The sequence below is a fragment of the Takifugu rubripes genome, chromosome 9, assembly GCF_901000725.2.
Source record: "Takifugu rubripes chromosome 9, fTakRub1.2, whole genome shotgun sequence".
NCBI classification, from domain to species: Eukaryota; Metazoa; Chordata; class Actinopteri; order Tetraodontiformes; family Tetraodontidae; genus Takifugu; species Takifugu rubripes.
In genome coordinates this window covers 9,877,618-9,898,208 of record NC_042293.1, presented here as the reverse complement: position 1 = coordinate 9,898,208, position 20,591 = coordinate 9,877,618, and the positions used below count along the sequence as shown (strand labels likewise).

General features: G+C 44.1%; 3 protein-coding genes across 9 annotated transcripts; 2 read left to right on the top strand and 1 right to left on the bottom strand.

Moving 5' to 3' along the window:
- The first annotated feature begins 9 nt into the window (after nt 1-9).
- On the top strand, nt 10-9,912 carry LOC105416924 (proprotein convertase subtilisin/kexin type 5). Its single transcript, XM_011607371.2, has 16 exons — nt 10-735; nt 1,739-1,942; nt 2,032-2,100; nt 2,198-2,240; nt 3,910-4,055; nt 4,522-4,716; nt 5,113-5,199; nt 5,277-5,475; nt 5,553-5,776; nt 5,863-6,105; nt 7,760-8,005; nt 8,175-8,370; nt 8,444-8,649; nt 8,732-8,832; nt 9,107-9,278; nt 9,337-9,912. Exons 1-16 carry the CDS (start codon nt 558-560, stop codon nt 9,705-9,707), a joined length of 2,880 nt encoding a protein of 959 aa, XP_011605673.2. The 5' UTR covers nt 10-557; the 3' UTR covers nt 9,708-9,912.
- Nucleotides 9,913-10,217: 305 nt separating this feature from the next.
- gcnt3 (glucosaminyl (N-acetyl) transferase 3, mucin type) lies at nt 10,218-13,073 on the top strand. Its single transcript, XM_003967553.2, has 2 exons — nt 10,218-12,074; nt 12,486-13,073. The coding sequence occupies exon 1, from the start codon at nt 10,724-10,726 to the stop codon at nt 11,954-11,956; it is 1,233 nt and encodes a 410-aa protein (XP_003967602.1). The 5' UTR covers nt 10,218-10,723; the 3' UTR covers nt 11,957-12,074; nt 12,486-13,073.
- A 31-nt stretch (nt 13,074-13,104) lies between these two features.
- Nucleotides 13,105-19,515, bottom strand: bnip2 (BCL2 interacting protein 2). 7 transcript variants are annotated; one of them, XR_003889475.1, is made up of 12 exons: nt 18,639-19,515; nt 17,585-17,680; nt 17,419-17,483; nt 17,078-17,254; nt 15,677-15,859; nt 15,404-15,506; nt 15,193-15,324; nt 15,030-15,116; nt 14,851-14,949; nt 14,624-14,763; nt 14,218-14,242; nt 13,538-13,668 (listed from the first exon to the last, which is right to left on the bottom strand). XR_003889475.1 is itself a non-coding variant. In XM_011607368.2 (12 exons), exons 1-11 carry the CDS (start codon nt 18,962-18,964, stop codon nt 14,233-14,235), a joined length of 1,314 nt encoding a protein of 437 aa, XP_011605670.2. In that variant the 5' UTR covers nt 18,965-19,514; the 3' UTR covers nt 13,538-13,668; nt 14,218-14,232. The 7 variants fall into 7 exon arrangements, 3 of the variants coding, with proteins under 3 accessions (XP_011605668.2, XP_011605669.2, XP_011605670.2); XM_011607368.2 differs by having other exon boundaries at nt 14,624-14,659; nt 18,639-19,514; XM_011607366.2 differs by lacking the exon at nt 14,218-14,242 and having other exon boundaries at nt 13,105-13,668; nt 14,624-14,659; nt 18,639-19,514.
- Between the last annotated feature and the right edge of the window lie 1,076 nt (nt 19,516-20,591).

Here is a 20,591-nt window from a genome sequence, read left to right as displayed (position 1 = left end):
TTAGTTTTAAGGAGTTAAAGACATTACGTTCATGTTATAAAGACAATAAAGAGCACCAGTAAAGAGCATGTTTTACTCAAACCGTAAACTTTTTGATACATACGTTTCAAATTCATAGCAATTATAGATGAACCTTTTAGCAATTTTGCAAAATTAGACAGTAAAGCAAGTAGATTAGGTCTGTGTTTTGATTGGAATTGGCACTTTTTAAACTTTAAAGCTGTGTATTTTTTAAAAAAAAATTAGATTTCTTGTTCATATCTGATTTTTCCTTCATAAATCCGCGATTAATTACCTGCATCACAGGTGTGCTTATTTGGATGTCTCTCTTTATTTATTTATTCTCTCCTCCCCATGGGTCATTTACCAAAGAGTGACCCAGACCGCACTCATTGTCCACTGTTTCACACACACACACAACGGAGGAAAAAAAAAACTGGTCCAGCAAGTTATTTGCGAGCGGGTGTTCACTGAGGCAGCGCACCTACTGCACGGATACTGCGTCTGTGAGGAGGTCGGTCGTTTGTCTCTTGCTCTCCAGGTCCTCGGGCGCGGTCATGAGGCTTTTCCTCGCGTTTGTGATCACTGTCTGCAATGTTGGATTTATTGGATGCAAAGTGTCGTCGAAATGTCCAAGCGGACAGTTCATGTTGAAGAACCAGTGCGTCCTCTGTCATCCCACTTGTTCAGAGTGCAACGGGCATGAGCTGTTTGAATGCACTACCTGTGGAGTTGGTGAGTCTTTTCCTACCTTTTCTCTCAGAATAGCATGTATTATATATAAAATAGTATATCTCCACAAGGAAAACTCTTGTGATCCTGATTTCCTCCTTGGAAACAATGTTTGTGTGGACTATGAGCTTGTTAAATAACAAAAAAAAGCATTATAAAAGGAAATCCATGTTAGTAAATTATTAACCCAGCTGATTATGACGGAACATTTTTTCTCAGGGCGCCTCCTTTGAATATGTCACCAAAGTAAATGCTGTTCGACTCTGGTTTGGTCTTAAACGGTTTTGCAATTGGCAATGTTGGTTTTTCTCTCAAAGGAGTACCTTTGCAATGAGCCGCAGATGAATGAGTGATCGTTTTCAAGCAGTTTTTATGCTGTAATTTGATCACACCAGAATGGGTCTTTTGTTGATGGAATGAAAAGAGATGGAAAAAAAAAAATCCCCTTGGGCTAAGAGTATTACTGTTGCACTTTCCTGGGCTTAACCCCGGAGTGCTTTTCCCCTCACACCACACACACCCTTTTTCTATGTAAATGTGCACTAGAAGTAGATCTAATTTCACTTTGTGTGTATTAATATGACATTTGTCAGTTGTCTGAAGCTGAAGGGTCAGAACGCAACACCTTCTCATCCCCCTCTCAAGCATCTGCACAGAAGGGAGCAGATGAGCCGATGGTGCAACTCAGCTGTACCCACAGATGCCTCAGGTGCCAGGACGAGGCTAGCAGGTGGTAGAGTGTTAATCATCAGACTGGAGGCCTGAGGCCGTGGCCGCTCATCTGCCTCTGATTTGCCCTTGTTTACCTCATTTGCATCATCGTCAGTCAAGATGCAATTGGAGTTTTCATCTTTCTTTTGAACATGTAGCTGTTAGGCTCATTTGGGTCTGATTTAGTATTCACGATGGGTGTCGTAAAGTCATTTTTTAAATGGATTTACACTGTTGTCACTATGCTTGTTCACGATAAATCAAAGTAGTGAGATTATTCCTTCTTTTTCCTCAGATGAGGATGGGCAGGAGCGTTTCCTCAACCAATTTCGCTGTCGGACACACTGCCCACGTGGGCTCTATCCTGACAGGGCTCACTATGCCTGCCTGCCCTGCATCCCCAACTGTGAACTCTGCACAGACGGCAACATATGCGCCAAATGTCGGGAACAGTACAAGCTACAGAATGGCATCTGTAAACTAGTAACCTGTGACATGGGTAAATGTGAAGTGTAGGGTCCATTTTGCTTGAGATTTATTTATTTTTATTCTTTTTAATGTATAGGCTTCTGATACTGTGTTTTTCAGGGCAGGTGCAGGACCCTGATACGGGAGAGTGCATTAATTGTGAAGTGGGATGCAAAACATGTTCCACAGGTAGGATAGCAGGAAGCATTGGAACCATGTGCACAGCACCGCTAAATATAGTGACAAACGTGCAATAAATGAATCACTTGTACTTATTTGCATACAGAGAATCCAGAGATCTGCAGCAGCTGTGTTCAAGGTTTCTTTCTGTGAGTTTTACAATTGTTTTATCCATATTGCATTTAAAATTGAGTTAACAAATCTTATTTAAATAGGAAATGACCTACTTTAATGATACAAAATTACATATTCAGGTTCTACGCTGCTTTTCTGGAATGTTGTATTTTATGCCATAAATTACAGGGTGTTTTATTCCTCACAAGCCGATAGGACGGTATTACATGGTGTGCCACACAGTTTACACCAGAACAGACCTGCAATTGTGTGCCCCCCCAGCCCGAGTATTCAGGTTACCTGTCTTTTCGAGTCGTGCACTGTTACTCGAGCCCTGTCCTGAGCAGGGCGTAGCGGGCTGCTTCCCCAAGATATTTAACTGAGATTATTGTTGTCACGTATAATGTAGAGAGGGGTGTAGAGGGGAAAAGGAGAACAGGAAGAGGTTGACTTGGTTAATTCAATTTCCCTATGGGGATGAATAAAGTAAATCTTGAATCTTGACCATCTTCACCACTGCTCCTGTTAATCCCAGAGGTGGAAGTTTGCAGCAAAGGCTTTGCTTACTGCTGTTAGCTGGAGTTACTGAGTGTTCCAAAATCTATTTGAGCAACTTTTTGGTGATTTATTATAGTAATTTCATGCGACAGAGGGCTCCTAACTGCATTTCATCTATCACTTGAGGCAGCTACCCTTTCAGACTGCATTAATTTCCTTTCCTTTTTTTAATATACAAACAATTTCTTATGTTAATGAGAAATATTGATTATTCACGGCAAGTTAGATTCTGTTATTTACACCCTTGTATTATGGACAAACTGTAATCTAAATTTAAAATTCTGTGACTTACTCTAAATGGACTTTATATTTTCATTTAATTTTTTTTTTCTCAAAGCTTTTCTCAACCAATTAAAACCGAGGTGCTGATACCCTGTCCTGGAATGTGTCCTCTAATATTTGCACTGAGGGGTTCTTAAACATCCTGCAGACTGTTTCCAGGCTGGGTCCAGTCTGCAGCAGCTGCTATTGTTGGCAAGATGATGGATGCACTGTGGTGCCTCCAGCTGTTCCTTCTCAAACAAACCACCGCATCTTAGCAGAAAATCCTCGGCAACACAGTAGGAAGTGCAGCTTGGATCTGATCAGACTTTCCCATGTAGGAGGAGAAGAGGTGGTAGAACCATTGCTGGTTTTTTTGTTTCAACCTGTTAACTTTTGATCACAGATGGACTCTGTTATGGAGGAGTCCTTCTTTTATGCTTCAGCTTTGTATTATACATCCCTGTGATTGCACATTTAACACAACCATCTAATTTAGGGATGAATAGTCAGGTTAATGACAGAGCCCCTAATGACCTCAGGGCTACAAATGACAGGAATTAGCTCTCAGAATTACACTACACATCGGAAAAGACTCACAAAAAGGTTTAAAAAGCAACCTACATTATGCTTTTGTGTGTGCCTTTTGGCTGGGAGCACTATTGAAGTTAACAATACAGCAACAGGTGTGCTGTAGACTTAATGTGTATGTTGAGGTTGCCTCGTGCATGTGATTCAGCTTTTGTCTGGTTTCACTTTGATCATGCAGGTGAACGCCATGCAGAAATGTCACTTTCTAATAGCTTATCGTGACACGTAGAACACCTGCAGTCCATCAAAGTGATTAGTTGTATAGCATGACGCTGATTTTGACTCTTTTTACAGGTTCAGACACCAGTGTCGCAGGCATTGCCCTCAGAGCACCTATGAGGACTGGGGCAGGGGTGTGTGTCTGCCCTGTCCAGTACCATGCACAGACTGCAGGAGTAACACACGCTGTTTTGCCTGTCAGCCTGGTTACTTCCTCAATGGTAACACTGCAACAATTCTTTCTGTGTGTATGTTGCTGTTGCTCACATGCATTTAAATTATCTACGTGATTTATGCTGTATACTACAATTGTATACTCTCCATATGAAAGGAAACAATCATTGCTCTTGGCAAATGGTGGAATTCTGCCAAACATAATTTTGCAAATCAATGCCAGCAGCTGTGAAAAAGATGGGTAAAACATTTTCTAAAGAAGGATTACAAAACTGATAATTTAGCAGATATTTTGAGGGTGATTATATAGCCTGTTACTACTGAAACAATCATATCATGTTTTTTTAATTGAAACATTAACAGAATTTGAACCAGTAACAGTGTAATAACATAACTTTATGGAATTGCTTATTTTTAGCCTTATCTTTTGGTTGAATTACTATAGTCGTAAATGTGTCATGTCTGCTACATTTTGCAAGATTAAATGAAGCCGTTTCCTTTGTGTACTATCAGGGGGAGCGTGTATCAAGCAGTGCCCACAGCAGACTTTCAGTAACTCCACTGGGTGGCGCTGTCAGCCGTGCCACAGGTCATGTCAGACCTGCCACGGCCCTCGTTCAACAGACTGCAACCTTTGCCTTAATGGAAACGCCCCTCTTCACGGACAGTGCCCCATGGTGAACTGTCCACTGGGACAATATTATGATGGTATGAGGAAAAAAAATCTCATTTTTTATGTGCTCACTGACCCAGTACAGTTTAAAGAGTAACTTTAAAATCGTGAGCTTCCATTGCATTAATGCAGAGGTAGGTTTGTATACCTGTTAACCTGTTTAAAATGTTAATTATTACATATCGGACACCTTTCATTCAAGAGCCACAGAGTTGATAACTCCTTTCAACCTCTGATTCAATGACTTCCTTTGGCATGCGTGCACGGTGCTACAGTATATTCAGACTGTTCAACATTTCTTGAGGAACACATTGATCGCTGGTTTTTCTCCTTGTGGTTGAATCCTTCCCCTAAAACAGCTTTACTGGTTGTGTTTGCAACTTGGAGAATGTGTTCTTTAAAATACGTATTCAGGTTACTCTGCTTTACAGGGAAAAATAGCCTGTGTCACTCATGTGATGCATCCTGTAAGACCTGCTTTGGGCCACAAGCGCTAGATTGTTCTTCTTGTTTTAAAGGTGCAAATATTTTCTACCTTTTAAAATATTTACCTCAAATTGTGCACTGTCTATTAACCTATTTATTTGTGCCACAGGACAATTCCTGGACCAGGAGGGTTCTTGTGTGTCACAGTGTCCATCTGGCTCCTTTGCTAACTCTGCCACTCTGCTGTGTGAAGAATGCTCACCAAACTGTGAGTCATGTGTGGACAATAGTGATAACTGCATCAGCTGCTCCAAAAGTAGCAATAAACCTTTTCACCACCGGGGGCGCTGCTGGAGAAACTGCCCAGAGTAAGTCATTGGATACTTTATCTGAAATAATAGCTTTTTTTGTTTTTATCTTTACTGACCATTCTGATTGATGACAGTGGCTTCTATGAGACCACTGTTGGGACGTGTGAAGCCTGTGATAGCTCCTGTTTGACATGCGATGGCATCAAGACCCAATGTCTGTCCTGCGCTGATGGGTATTTTCTGGAGAGTGGCACGTGTAGCCTCAACTGCACCCTGCGGACGTACCCTGCAGACGATGGCACCTGCCGCCGCTGCCCCCCACATTGTGACGTCTGCGCAGACGACAGGAACTGTTTCAGTGAGTTATCGGCCGTCTGGTCGGCGATGGTTTCTGGTGTGATAAGTGTGAATTAACAGGTTGGCCACTTGTCTACATCTTTTCAGAATGCAGCTTCCTCTATCTGATGCTGCATGGTGTGTGTAAGGCTAGTTGCCCCAGGGGCTATTACGAGGATATGGAGGAAGGCCGCTGTGGTCAGTGCCGTCCTACCTGTGGCACCTGTTCAGGGCCCCTGGAGGACGACTGCGAGAGCTGCTCAGAATTAAACCCCAAACTCTACAAAGGGACATGCACCAAAGATTGCCCACCCAGGACCTACTATGAAAATGAAGCTATGGAATGTCAAGGTGAGATTCCCAATTTTGTGTGGTTAATGAGCAGGTTTTGGGTCATCGGCAGTGACGATTATGTCGGGTATTTTTTAGCCACCTGCTGATTTATCAGAATCATCCATTGCTCTTTCCTGTTAAGCTATTTAATGTATTCAGCCATATGTAATACAGGCATGAAGTACTGCAAACTTCAGACTTATTCCTAGCTTTAAATTTGCTATGGTGAATTATTGCTATCTAGTTTTGTTACATGGGGCAGTGAGAAAGCTGTTAAAGATTTACCATAATGCCTAGAAGAGGATGTTAATTTTTGTTAATAATTTCTTTGGTAGATTATTTGCTGTTACAGCGCTGTTTAGCATCAGATTTTATACTGTTGGATTCATAAACCTTTTAACCAGCATTAGTCTCGGGTTAGCAAACAAGTTTGTTTTGGTCACTCTGGCAACAGCCCACCAAAGCTGAATCCACGAGTGTTCAAGAGGGTCACGGTCAGGACTGCGGGCAGACCCTTTCATCCTGTCCATCTCACATTCTGGAGGTTGTCCCTGAGCAGCCCTGCTCAAAGGGGAGAGCGTAACCGTGTTGGAGGACAAAGGTCACTTAATCTTAGATTGCCATCAGTTATGCACACTCTCTCTGTCTCCAATGATGATAAGCCAGTATTTCCAGTAAGGAAGGTTCCCCACCCAACCTGTCACACCACCTTTATCAAATGACCTTATGGACATATGCACTTAAAGGTAAAGAACTGGAGCTACTTAGGACCCGCTAAAACGATTTAGAAATGTTTTACAGGCATATTGAACCTATTGCTAATGAACAGAAATAATCTACCCCACAATTTCTTTTCCTGAAAGGTTGATATAAGGGTTAACTTGCCTTTTAGTTATCAACTTTGTGGTTCATATTTATTGGGTATATAGTCCTATAGATATGTCACTGAGGCCAGATAAATATAAATGAATGGCTCACAGCAGGAAATTTAAAGCTAATACAGGTCCGACTTCAGATCTAGAAAAGGCCTGTGACCACATTTGTGTAAAAATGAAATTCTCCACAGATTTCCTTATGAGCTCAGGTTCTGTCCATCTAATGCTGAAAAATAGTTTGACTAAGCTGACATTTCTACCCAGGCTATGGGCTGATATGTTGATGTGCCAGATCTATTTACCTGAAAGACCTCTGTCACCCTGCTGGGTCATGGCTTCCTCTCCTCCTCCTCTCCTCTCCTCCTCCTCTCCTCTCCTCTCCTCTCCTCCTTACTAAGTAGATCCATCTACAGGTATCACTGTCCTATAGCTGTATGCTGACCCACTCAATTCTACCGGCGGTTTATTATAATTAATTAATTAATGTATTTCTATGATCTCTACCTATTCTCTTCTCTACCTGTCCTCCCCCTTTCTCTCTCTCTACCCAGCCGGCCATCAGCAGGAGGGTCCCCCTACATGAGCCTGGTCCTGCACAAGGTTTCTTCCTGTTAAAGGGGAGTTTTTCCTTGCCACTGTTGCTTGTTGGGGGTCAGGCTCTGGGATTCAAAGCGCCTGTTGAGTTTTGTAACAGACGCTATATAAATAAAGATTGATTGATTGACGTTGATATTTGTACTGGTGACACAGGTTGGAATCAAATGGTTTTTGTGAGTTATTGCTTGTTTGTGTTGCAGAGTGCCATCAGACCTGCAGTAGCTGCTCCGGCCCCGAAGCAAACCAGTGCACCCAGTGCGAGAAGGGACTTGTGCTTGATCCAAACACGTTGCTGTGTGGGGTGACGGGCGACACTGACTGCCCACCACGGACCTACCTCCACGATGACCAGTTCACCTGTATGGGTTGCCACCGCCATTGTTATTCCTGTCAGGGTCCGGGGAAAGATAAATGCCTGACCTGTGCCATCCCAGCATTCCTCCACAGTGAGCATCTTAACATACAGAAGTAGTTCCGGGATCAAAATCAACCACATATGAGCTTAGCTACAGCAATACTATCATCTCTAGGCTTATCATCAGTCAATATTTAACAGGTCTTAGGACAGTCAGGTTTGCACGATCAGGTGTTACATTAACTTTTCTACTTTTGAAGATGGTTCGTGTGTGGGAGAATGTCCGGGTGGCACGTATGAGACGAGACAGATGGCTGATGGAACAGAGCTCGGATACTGTTTGCCCTGTGACCACGCCTGTTCCACCTGTAACGGAGCGTCACCCAGAGATTGCATCACCTGTTCTTCAGCACACCTGCGTCTTGGGGAAATCTGCGTGACTCACTGTCCCACAGGGTATGCCTCTGTCCTCCTAGGGTTTGAGTTACTGGTCGGAGAGATCACAGACAAACAGGGTTTCTCTCATTAGGTATTACAGAGACGGTTCCCACTGCAAGCGGTGCGACCCGTCCTGCGAGCTGTGCACGGGTCCGGGGCACGAGTCCTGCAGGACCTGTCTGCCCCCCTTTCTGGAGCTGCAAGGCACTAAACTGTGCGTGGAACGCTGCCCACAGCGCTTTTATCAAATGGGTGACCTCTGCAAACAGTGTCACACCAGTTGTCAGACCTGCACAGGTACTGATATTAGAGCTTATTTATCATGTCAATTTTAGATATATTTATGAGGACTCAGACCGTGTGTGTGCGTGTGTTGCAGGCCCCTCCCCTCAGGGCTGCCTGACATGTGACTGGGGCAGCACCTTAAAGGACCATGTCTGTTATCCGCGTTGTGAGGAAGGGCGCTATTTTTCAGTCGAGGTGTGAGTCACATGACCTTTTCGGCCATTTTGAATTCTGCCTGTTATTTATTGTGTTCTCGACAAATGTAGCTTATCTTAGTGGGGGGAAATGATTTTTCAAAAATCCTTAAGTGAAACGGAGACCCTATTTGATTTGCGGTTAAAGCAATAAATTCCCAATGGCAAACGAATGACCTTTTCTTTGTTTTTTAAATGAATTCTTTCTTTAGAATGATTTAAAATGAGTCTCATATTTAACATGTCCACGTCCCTGTGGATCGGTGTCACTTCAGGAAACCTGTGAGCTGTGTGACGGCTCATGCAGGCATTGCTCTGGCCCCAGACCTGACCAGTGTTTGACGTGTCATCGGGAGTTCGCCCTCCACGCCATAGAGAACCGATGCGCCCGCTGCTGTCGGGCTCCAGGGAACGTCACAGAGTGCTGCGTCTGCGACAGGCGCTCAGGTAGATCCTGGAGACAGCCGGCATTACGAACACCACCTCACTTCTTTTGTCTTTCTAGGACTGTGCGTGGAATCGCCCGAGCCCGGAGACGCTCAGGGACCGGACCTTAGAATATCATCTAACGCTCTGACTCACACCTCGGCGGCCTTGCCCGTCGCCCTGCTGCTGGCGCTGGGCCTGGCTGTGGCCCTGGTTGTCCTGGTCAAGGCCCGCGCCAGGAAGAGGTTCTGCTGGAGCCAGAGCTACGAAAGACTGAGCGGCAGTGGGAGCATCAACATGCCCCACGGCGTGCCGGAGCCAGACAGCGGAGACGAGGTGGACGTGGTGTACACCAGCAGAGGCGGATCGGCCTTCCGGCGCTACAGCTTTATCCACGAGAAGGAAGGAGACGAAGGACAGGAAATGACGGAGAACACGTGTCTGAACTAGGGAACATGAGATGGCTGCAGAGATTTTTTTTTATTTTTTATTATTATTATTATTATTATTAAGAAAATGTTTTTTAAGTTCCAGTATGTTTTATTATAAAATAAGGTATACTCTGTAAAATACATATTGTTTAATAGGTGTGGTGTGAAAGAAAAATGCATATTACCTTTACATGTTTGTTAAACAGTAAAATTGTTGATCACAAGTGAAATGAATCTGAATCAGAAGAAAGTCCTTTTACTGTTTTTATTATTTTTATGCAGAAGAAAGTCCTTTTACTGTTTTTATTATTTTTTTTAATTTTAGCACACGCAAACATTCATGTGAAATATGTTTAGTTTAAAGTTAATAAATCTGACCTGACCTGCTAAGACATGCTGCGCCTCTTTTGGGCTGTGAGCCACGGGATGAAAAGCAACACTTTAAAGGGCGCAAAAATTGCGCAAAACCTGCACTTCAAGGTCTAATCAGAGATTTATTGCTGACCAAAGTTTACAGAGATAAAAGTTGAGCTGAAAGGGAGGGATAAGCGCTTGGAAAGCTGAATAAACTATTAGAATAATCCAAGGTAGTTTTCTATGTCAACTGGACTGTGTTTCTTCTCTTGAAGACGTTTCGCCTTCTATCCAGAAGGCTTCTTCAGTTCAGTAATGTTAGAATAATATAATGCACACGGCATAAGCCGAGTATATTGGCAACGTTTCTGTTGTTCATTGACTTTACATGAATTTATTATAGTTACTATAGCTTATTCAAGAGTGTGTTGCACTAAAAATTCAGAAAATCCCTTCCATAATTGGAATTGGAAATTGGACACGTGGAGCCAAATTTAACGTAGGAAACGGTCCAGATTTTACATAGGATGTCAGTAAGAACCTGAATTATGCTCAACAGGATATGTGCACAAGAAACCTGTGGTTGTGACACGCCTCCCTCCCTCTTATTGCATTGGTGTAACGCAAGTTTTTGCTTACCAAATCATCTGAATATTTGCTAAAGGCTCTTCTAGAGAAGCCATGGTTTCCGCGAGGAAGTTGAAGATTTTGTCCATCATCTTTGCGTCTGTCTCCGTGTTTTTGCTGCTTTTAAGAAGTGAATTGAGGGAGCGGTCCAGGCGTCGCCCCCCGCTGCCGCAGCAGCTCTGCGCCGACCTGCCGGGCTGCCTGGCCATCATCGAAGGGGACGTCACGGGGAGGGAGAGGAGCTTGGAAATGCTTCTGAAATCCAGGAGGAAACGAAATGAGTTAAAGGAGAGTTTCTACATGAATGCGACGGCGGACTGCGCTTCTTACATTGAAAGAAGGGGGTTCATCACGGAGCCTCTGAGCGAGGAGGAGAGAGACTTCCCCATCGCTTACTCCATGGTGATCCATGACAACATCGAGATGTTCGAGCGGCTCCTGCGGGCCATCTACACCCCTCAGAACGTCTACTGCGTTCATGTGGATCAGAAATCCAAGGATGAATTCAAGGCGGCCGTCGTGGGGATTATTTCCTGCCTCCCTAACGTGTTCCTGGCCACCAAATTAGAAAGCGTGGTGTACGCGTCGTGGTCCCGCGTACAGGCGGACTTGAACTGCATGAGAGATCTGCTGGACTCCAAGGTTAAATGGAAGTACATGCTGAACACATGCGGGGCCGACTTCCCCATCAAAACCAACAGGGAGATGGTGCAGACGCTGAAGACCCTGAAGGGCAGGAACAGCATGGAGTCCGAGACCACCAACGAGAACAAAAAGGGCCGGTGGCTGTACCACCACCAGGTCACGGATGAGGTGATCAGAACAGACGTGGAGAAAAGCCCCCCGCCCATAAAAACGCCCATGTTCTCCGGAAATGCCTACTTCGTGGTGTCGAGAACTTTCGTGCAACACGTGATGACAGATGCAAAGGTGCAGGAGCTCCTGGAGTGGGAGAAGGACACCTACAGTCCGGACGAGCACCTGTGGGCCACCCTGCAGAGGATGCCCACAGTCCCCGGGTCATTGCCCCACAACAACAAGTACGACACGTCGGACATGCTGGCCCTGGCGCGCGTGGTCAAGTGGAGCTACTTGGCGGGTGATGTGGAACTGGGGGCCCCGTACCGACCCTGCACCGGGGACTACAGGAGAGCGGTGTGTGTGTACGGAGTAGGGGACATCCAGTGGCTCCTCGCACAGAAACAACTATTCGCAAACAAGTTCGATCCTCAGATCGATGATGTCGCCATCAGGTGTCTGGAGTCGTACCTGCGCACGAAAGCTTAAAGTTAAGTTCGTTGCGTCAGAAATTAATTTTAAATGGATGTTGTTGAAGTGGTAGAATAACTTTCCTTCTAAATTTTGCATAAAAACTTAATGTCTGTGTAGATTCTCAATCATCCAGGTCATTGGTAGTTTTCTCTGTCAACTGGACTGTGTTTCTTCTCTTGAAGACGTTTCGCCTTCTATCCAGAAGGCTTCTTTAGTTCTGGACTCGCTGGGGAGAGATCTTGAAAATATAGCCCCTGTGGACCATTTGCATGCTAATGATCTGGGTGGTCACCTGAGAGTCGTTAGCAGGGTCGTTGGTAGGATCACCTAGGTGAACGACCCTACCGTCGACCCTGCTGTTCACCTAGGTGACCCTGCTGTTCACCTAGTCGACCTGCTAACGACTCAGGTGACCACCCAGATCATTAGCATGCAAATGGTCCACAGGGGCTATATTTTCAAGATCTCTCCCCAGCGATTTCAGAACTGAAGAAGCCTTCTGGATAGAAGGCGAAACGTCTTCAAGAGAAGAAACCCAGTCCAGTTGACAGAGAAAACTACCTTGGATAAAAACTTAATCTAAGATTTCTGTGAAATCGGCGTTTTGGCGCCACCTAGCGGCTCTTTCTAGGCCTATTTATTTTTCGATGTGGGTAGATTTTCCTACCGTGACTTTTAAATCAATACTGGCCCTTTGTGCGCCGACTAGCTTACCACAACTGTGCCCTGAACTTTGACCTTCACCTGCTCCTTTTCTGTTTTTATAACTGTCCAAAGTGAATGTTTAAAAAATAAACGTAATAATGTTGCAATAATGTTTGGAAACAAAATCTGAATTATCCATCCATCCTCTACCGCTTATCCGGGGTCGGGTCGCGGGGGCAGCAGCCTAAGAAGAGAAGCCCAGACCTTCCTCTCCCCAGCTACCTCTTCCAGCTCATCCGGGGGGATCCAGTCGAGAGACATAGTCTCTCCAACGTGTCCTGGGTCTTCCTGGGGGTCTCCTACCGGAGGGACATGCCTTGAACACCTCACCAGGGAGGCATCCAGGGGGCATCCTAACTAGATGCCCAATGAATTAAATGAACAAAATTGTTTAGATTATTTTTCCTGCGTATTGATTGAAATTGGTGTTTTAACACTGCATTTTAAGCATAAAAAGATTAGAAACAAGTGTTTTAATGTTAAAGGCCCTTTACATGTCCTTATACACCCTCCAGAAATGCCAGTTTCTTGAAAACTGATTTGACAGGTGAAAAATAAATCTTTATTTTCCCCAGGTAGGATTTTAACAGCACATCAGCAGTGAACAGTGAAAATGGTGAAAACTTGTCCTATGAAACATCACCAGATCTAAAACGCACTTTAAAATCTGCGCAACAATAAAAATATATTAATTTTCTCTCCATTGTCACCTTTTGAATATAAATACATATTTAAATGTGATAAAGCAGAACATGCAACAACCATTTGTGCCTCCTGTGAGTAGAAACAGTAACTAGAGGACATCCTTAAGCTTACACTGACGCTATACCAGCAGTAATAAAAAGATTAAAAACATTGGAGATGATCTGGTGTGTAACAGGAGAGTAGATTCCAGAAGGCACTTGCAGCGAACTATTGTGGGTTAAGTATGCAGCCACGATGGCCGGGGTATGAATTGGCGGGGAGAGGGGGTTCACTCTGGAACAGCAGCTTTTGCGACTTCTACTTTGTCCTGGTCGACCCTGCGGAGAGATTGAAGAGTCAGACGAGTGGAGGGAGTATTTTACATAAACAGTGGTGGCCTTGTTTTATTTTTTTATTTATTTTTTTTAAATCATTTTAGGCAGCTGGGTTGTAATAATTTCAGCCACTGCTGTGTATAATTAATAATACTAATATTTAAAATGCAATAAACTCTTGTCAGTCATAAGACTGATTAGCCTTTTATAAATTCTGAGCCAAATGCATGTGTGTGCTTAAGCACGGAGTGCATGAGAGGCCTTCATTAGCAGCCCTGTACCTCATGTACATGACTCTGGAAATGAGGCTATGAGCTAACGAGATTACTCCGTGTTAAGGGGGCCTTTTAATGGCAGCACATGTGGATTTGATCTATCAGGGTGTCCACTGTGATCACCTACTCTTACATCAGTGAAACAGACCTTGTGTGTTCTAACGTTAGCAGGTGAGACATGCAAGAGGCTGTGAGTTTGGTGACAAAGTGGTTACAGGAAACCCCCCCCCTCGTGTCAGGGATCCACTAGCACCTTGTGGCACAGACATGAACTTACCCAGCATGGATTGATTCAACGCACCCTGTTTGAAAACACATGCGTGTAAATGCCCTGTGATCGCGCTGAAGGCCATGACACACAGCAGCGATGCATTTAGAATCCGAGGGAGGTTTTTATAGGAAGCACATCAGGGGAAAAGTTCAAGTCTTGGCTCAGAAATGTGATTTCTTGGATTAAACGGCCACCAAGCTACCAGGAATTTTTGGAAAAACATTTACCGGTAAACAAGTTCTGCGTTTGAAACATTTTTTTTTTTTTTTGGAAAGAGCCAGTTCTCTAATGGCTAGAAAAACAGGCATCTTGGTGCATTTCTGAAGCCAAAGAATATCTTAAATGTTAGTTTTTTAAAATAAAAAGGGAATACAGTAGCAGGGATACCGATCCGGGGTAGAAATGGATATACCTTTTATGGCTTTTCCTATTTTTTTCGTGGTCAAACCTTAGAAAGCGGGGCAGGGAAATGAGGTTAAGAGAAGAGAAACACACAGCCAAAATCATCCCAAAGACCTGAGACAGGCCCGGCAACAGTCCACAGATTTATATCTGATACAGAATCAAAAGTCCAGATCAGTCAGGGTTATAGAGACTTAGACGGGGCTGATCACTGAGTGTGTTGAAGTGAAGACTCACTGTTTGATGCAATCTGGTATTGACACATACTCCATCGGGACCAGCTCTGCCAGGTCTGCCAAGCTGTAAACATACTTGATTTTCTGACTGAATTTGGAGCTGTGAAAAGACGAGAGATGGTCAAAATCTGGCGACACGTCCTGGCATCTCTTTATCGGGTGGTTACAGTGACCTCTGACCTTATGAAGGGTTTCGTGAGTGCCAGGAGGGTACGGATAAACCAGGAGGGATGGACGATTATCAGAGACTTCAGGTTCTTTCTTAACCTGCGCAGGAACGGTGACAAGCTGTCAATCATCCGTCTGACCTCCGCCTCCGCGTCAGCACGAGGCGTCAGCTCACCTCCTGTCGATCTGCTGGTAACACTTCCTCAGCCAGCCCACGGTCGGCATCCTCTTCCGAGACGTGGCCCCGTTCAAGTAGACGATCATGTAGTTCTCGGCCACCAGTAGCTCCAGCGTGCCGATGACGTACCTGCGGCGGGTAAATTCCATTAGCGCCGCTGCCAAAAAGCTGGGATCACAAGGTCAGAGGCGCTCAAAGAAACACTCACTTGAATAAATTGTCCATGATGTAGCGGTAATTAGGCTGATTGCTCTCAGGCATGAAGCACACGGCAAAAACAATTATGGCATTCAAGCCGTCTCCATAGTAACCTAGATGAATGATTGAGTATCAAAGCACCGTTCTGTGTTCTTAATGTAAAAAGACAAGTAGAAAACATCTTTCTGCTGTCTATTTTCTAAATTCTCTCTTCACTTGGGACATTAATGACAGATTGAAACCGTTTTATTGACAACAAAGGCTCTCCTCGCTGCGACGTTACCTCCGTGGCTGATGACCCTCTTGTAAGGCTCGATGGCCTTCATGTCCACTCTGTGCTCCTGCTCTCCGATGCGAAACACCCTCCAGCGTCGGCTCTCCTCCCGCTCCTCGGCGGCGGAGTACTCCTGCACTGACTTCATCCCCTTCTGGAGCAGCTCTGTGGTTTTAGGTTTGGGAAGGTCATCTGAGAGGAGAGGAGTTCACAGTTCACCGCACGGATGCCTCCAGCTGCCCGGAGGTAATTTGGCCCGATCATTTAAACATCTTTAGGGCTGATTATTAGCGATTCCTCTCATGCACATCAATCGGCTGGTATTATCGCTCACATTCGGATTTCATGTGTTCTGTTTAAATCAACATCAGGAATCACTTAAAGGACCTCTGTGTGCCCTTTGAAAAGGAGAATTCTGCCTGGATGGATCACATGTGTTGATGATGTCACGTTCACGGCGACGATGTAAACGACTTACGGGACGTCACATTGAAACCATGTTCATTCGCCACCATGTGCAAAAACGGAGGAGAAATGAAAACTGACTCGAATCAAAGAATCTGCTTACATTTATGATTAGCTCCCTGTTATATTTGTTCCTCAATCATCAGGAGCAAGATTAACACCCAAAAAATTATTCATAATAGTAGTTTTAAAAGGAAGAAAAACAAACACACACCTATTTCTACACAAAATGACTCCCACTGCATTTCCACTGTAATCCTCGGGTCCTATTTCTACATATTCTATAACCCGTTTTGTATTAACGCCACCCTGTGTCTTCGAGACGAGGCAAGCCCTAAAATAAACTGTGCGTGCAAAATGATACATCGTTCTTCATGTTTATGGATTGTCCATCTTGTAAAACCACTTAAGAAATGCTATAAAATTACAGCGCAGGGCATAAATGAGTCCAATTAGAGCCGCTCTATCTAAAAAATAAGCTACTGACAGATAAGGTCCATCTTGATGATAAAGATAATGATGGCAAAAAGATGGAAATGGATTTTGCATGCTTCATCGGTGATAACTGGTGACAGACTGTAAATCTGGTTGATTAACATGTGCTGGAAGGACAAAAAACCCAACCAAGTAATAAATATGGAGTCCAAGTGACCTTACCGCGAGGAAGAGAGAAACCTGTAGTTGGCCTGCAGCCTGTTTCCAGACAGTGGAAACATTTCTTCCCAGAAAAAGAGGAAAGCAGCAGTGTGGAAACACAAAACAATTAAGCACATTTTGACTACAGTCGGAGGACTCAGCCTCCACAACAACACCATAGAAACACGGGAGGACATGCAAATGAGTCCAGGAGCAGAAAACGGGAGCCGGCATCTCTGCCCTCGGGAACTGAAAATCGACTTTTTAAATCCCCGTTACGGCTAAACTGTAATGATAGACACTTCTCACCTTCCCACTCAAACTCGTTGCTGTTGTCGGACGGCGTGTCGATGCCGTCCAGGTCCAGCTCGGTGCTTTCATCCAGCTCATCGGACAGGAGGGAGCCTTCGCTGCGGTCCAGCGTCAGACTGATGTTTGGAGCTGTAAGCTTCTTCTTTGCCTTCTTTCCTTGGCCGGCTGGATATCCTGAGCAGGACAAACGGCAGAATGTGGCCTTCATTTAATTTAGTTCTTAGGCACCGATGAGGAGCTGAACAACAATAACAGTCACCACCAAACATGGAGAACATCGGATATTGTTGCTGTGTTATGACAGCAACTTGAGGGGTAGTTTTTCTAGGTTTCATTACCAGGTTCTCCTTCGGAGGTTCCTGCAAACAGCTCGTCTTCGAGTTCCTCTTCCTCAGGCAGCGGCCTTTTACGCAAACAGACAGCGATTGTGACATCAGCAAGATTTTCAACAGATCTCATCAAAAGCAGGAAATCCAGCATGCAGAGAAAACTGTACAACAATACCGTGGAAAGTCCTCATCCTGCCACTCTTCCTTCAGCTCCACTCCTTCCATTCGGAGACGCGCCTCTGTTGTGGCGACGGACTCTTGGCGCTCCAGGCTGAGGACGGAGACAGAAAAGGTACAAAGTTTAGGAAACATGTCCAGGAGGAAAACCAGGAGAACTAATCGTAAATTAATGCAATTTTAGGCATTATTAAAAGAAGCAGGGGATTATACCTGAGCTTTGATATCATTCACTGTTTTCTTAACCAACTTTATGCTCAAAAGCCTCCTCCAGAGTTTCAGCTCGCCAGTGGCCCCATAATCACCTCGCTGGCTTCTTGAACAGCTTACAGGCTTGTGTCGAAGGCTTAGTGTATCGAGCATGGAGCTACTGGCTCATGTCGATCATTTGAATGTACAGAGTGCCTGTTGGGGCATTAATTACAAGCGTGACTCCTTCCTCCGACACAAAAACCATTCTGGACATTAGGTCCCTAACGTTTCGTGAGGTATTAAGTAGTTTACTTATTTCTTACACTAATCCCGGCAAAACATCTGAGAGAGAGGTAGAAGAATCACAGTATTCAGATGGCTCAGGCCACGCTGTTAGCATGAATAATTCACTGCGTGGTTTCATAATGGGCAAAAAATAACAGCCCTTATGAGATTTCGTGGAATCCTGTCACTGTGACTCCAAGTTAAGGATCAAAAGGCAGATGTGGATCATCATGAAAGGCTTTAACTAGGATTATCATGGAATGTCGCTCCTAATTATGACTTATTTCACATACACAATTACAATGAAGTTAACTGGCCACAGACCACACAGACTCATCTAATTTTTGGTTTCTGTGCGTTTGAGATGCTCAATAATGCAAGTTGCTGAGGACAACCTGGAGATATTTGTTGAATTCATCCTAGTTGATGAGCTGCATTTAAAGAGGAAACCTCACAACACCAATTTAAACAATAGCTGGAAAGTGTAAATAGATGCAGGTTCTGATAAGAGCAGGTCTAACCTGTAGGAGGAGGTAGATTTCATTTAAGTGAGATTTTGGGAAAACGATCTTTACCTTCCTATGGGTCCGGGAGGGGACCTGGGCTGGGGGAGGCTCTCCGGGGTCGAGCTCCGCGCTTCCGCCGGTGTCCGCTCATTGTTTGGAGTCGTCCTTTCCTGGGAAGAACCGCTGGTTTTGGTCACTGGGAGCGTTTGTTCCTTGTTTTGCAAGTCCTCCAATTCCTCCTCATCACCGTCTCCCGATACTCCCGAAGATGAGGAGCTGGACGTGTGTCCGTGTTCCGCTCGAGTCCTCTGGGGAGCGACCAGATCTGGGGTGCCATTGTCCGCACTCATATCGCCCTTCAGCGCCGAATCACTCTCAGTTACATCCGATGCCATAAGCCAAGCGTCACCTGTGGCCAGGAGTCAAATACCACTACAACCAAATGTGCAGAAAGCTGGCAGAACCGAACTTAAAAGGTTCTCGAACTTTGTGCAGCTAAGACTTAGAGTGCTGTTGTCGCTAACAGCATTATCCTGCAAACAAAAGCGTCAGATATTACATAGTATACGAATTAGTCCCTTTTCACCCAAAATGTGCCAAGAACGTGAGAATCAGGAAGTTTAAAGAAGTGTACTAGGTTTGCATAAGCAGTTTTTCGCAGGCTTCTTATCAGTTTCCTGCTTTGCTTCCTCCGAGGCACAATACCTCTCTGCCAACAGTAACGCTAGTGGCTACATTTAGCTACCCTAACCACAACAAAACACTACCGAGTGGTCACCACTTAATCGAGTCAAGTGTAAATGACGAAGCAGCGCCGGGAACCTTGTTCCTTTCACCCACTCACAAGATAAAGTTAATATGCCGATTTATTTGTCCAAGTTCTTCGGTGCCAATCTCAACACAGCGGATAGCATTGTGCTAATAACGCTAACTAAAACTGAGCGTTTCGGGGTTGCCAGTTGTGCTTTCTACGTGTTCCCGTCAGGATTTGTTTACTCAAAATTTCAAGCATAAACCAAGAAAGACACTGAGAATGACGACAGAGACATATACAGTTAATTATTTTCACTATGTACAGTACGTGTGTACTAATTTGTGGACGATTGTCAGCAACATTAATCAATGACAGGCCATTCAAAAATGCTTATTTCAGTGTCACGTGTACATAACTGATGTAAATAAGTTTATTAAAACATTTGGTATTCTAAGAATAGTATGTCATTTTACAATAACTGTACTAAGGCTTGACATGTCAACCAAAGAATTAAAGTGCAGCCACTTTAAAAAATAATGCAAACATGGCAACCCAGTCCGGTTAACTTTCCAAGCAGGTCTTTACTGCCCCCTACTGGTGGATCTGAAGAAGACAGCAGTGCCTCCAGCAGTGGGAAAATAGTGTAAACTTGTTGAACTAATCTCATGCTTTCTAAACAAAATGAATAACTTTTGCACACTGCTCAACAAACCTTGCACTGATTAGTAGACTGCATATTGATTTATCTGTTTATGTAGCTAAAAAAATAAAATAATCGAGTTTACACTTCCGCAGAATTACCAAGACTGACAATAAGTATTTCTAGGCTGGAGTTGAATAGTGCTAAGGTTTGTCGAACAATTCCGGTGATGGTGAACGAACAGGTACAACTATGTCGATATTATATCGTCACTATGGATGATGTATAAAGATCCATTTCTGTTCTGTTAATATAAGCAACAAGTAACATAATTGCTTGAAACGTTCAATATACTCGTGTATTTTTCCAATTCAAATGATTTTTACTCAATATTTTGCACAATCTTTTATTTTTATGCTCGCCCCTTTTATTTATTTTATGTCTACATTTCTTTATTGGAACTGAGTGATAATTTCTTACAAGTGTGTCGATTGGTGTGGAAAACCACTCTTTTTTAAAATATAGTTTTTTGTTTCGATAATACATTTGGTCAAATTTGCGTTGTGAAGGAAAAATGAACTAGTTGTCACATTGGAGCGACCACCTCATCTGGCCACTAGATGGCAGC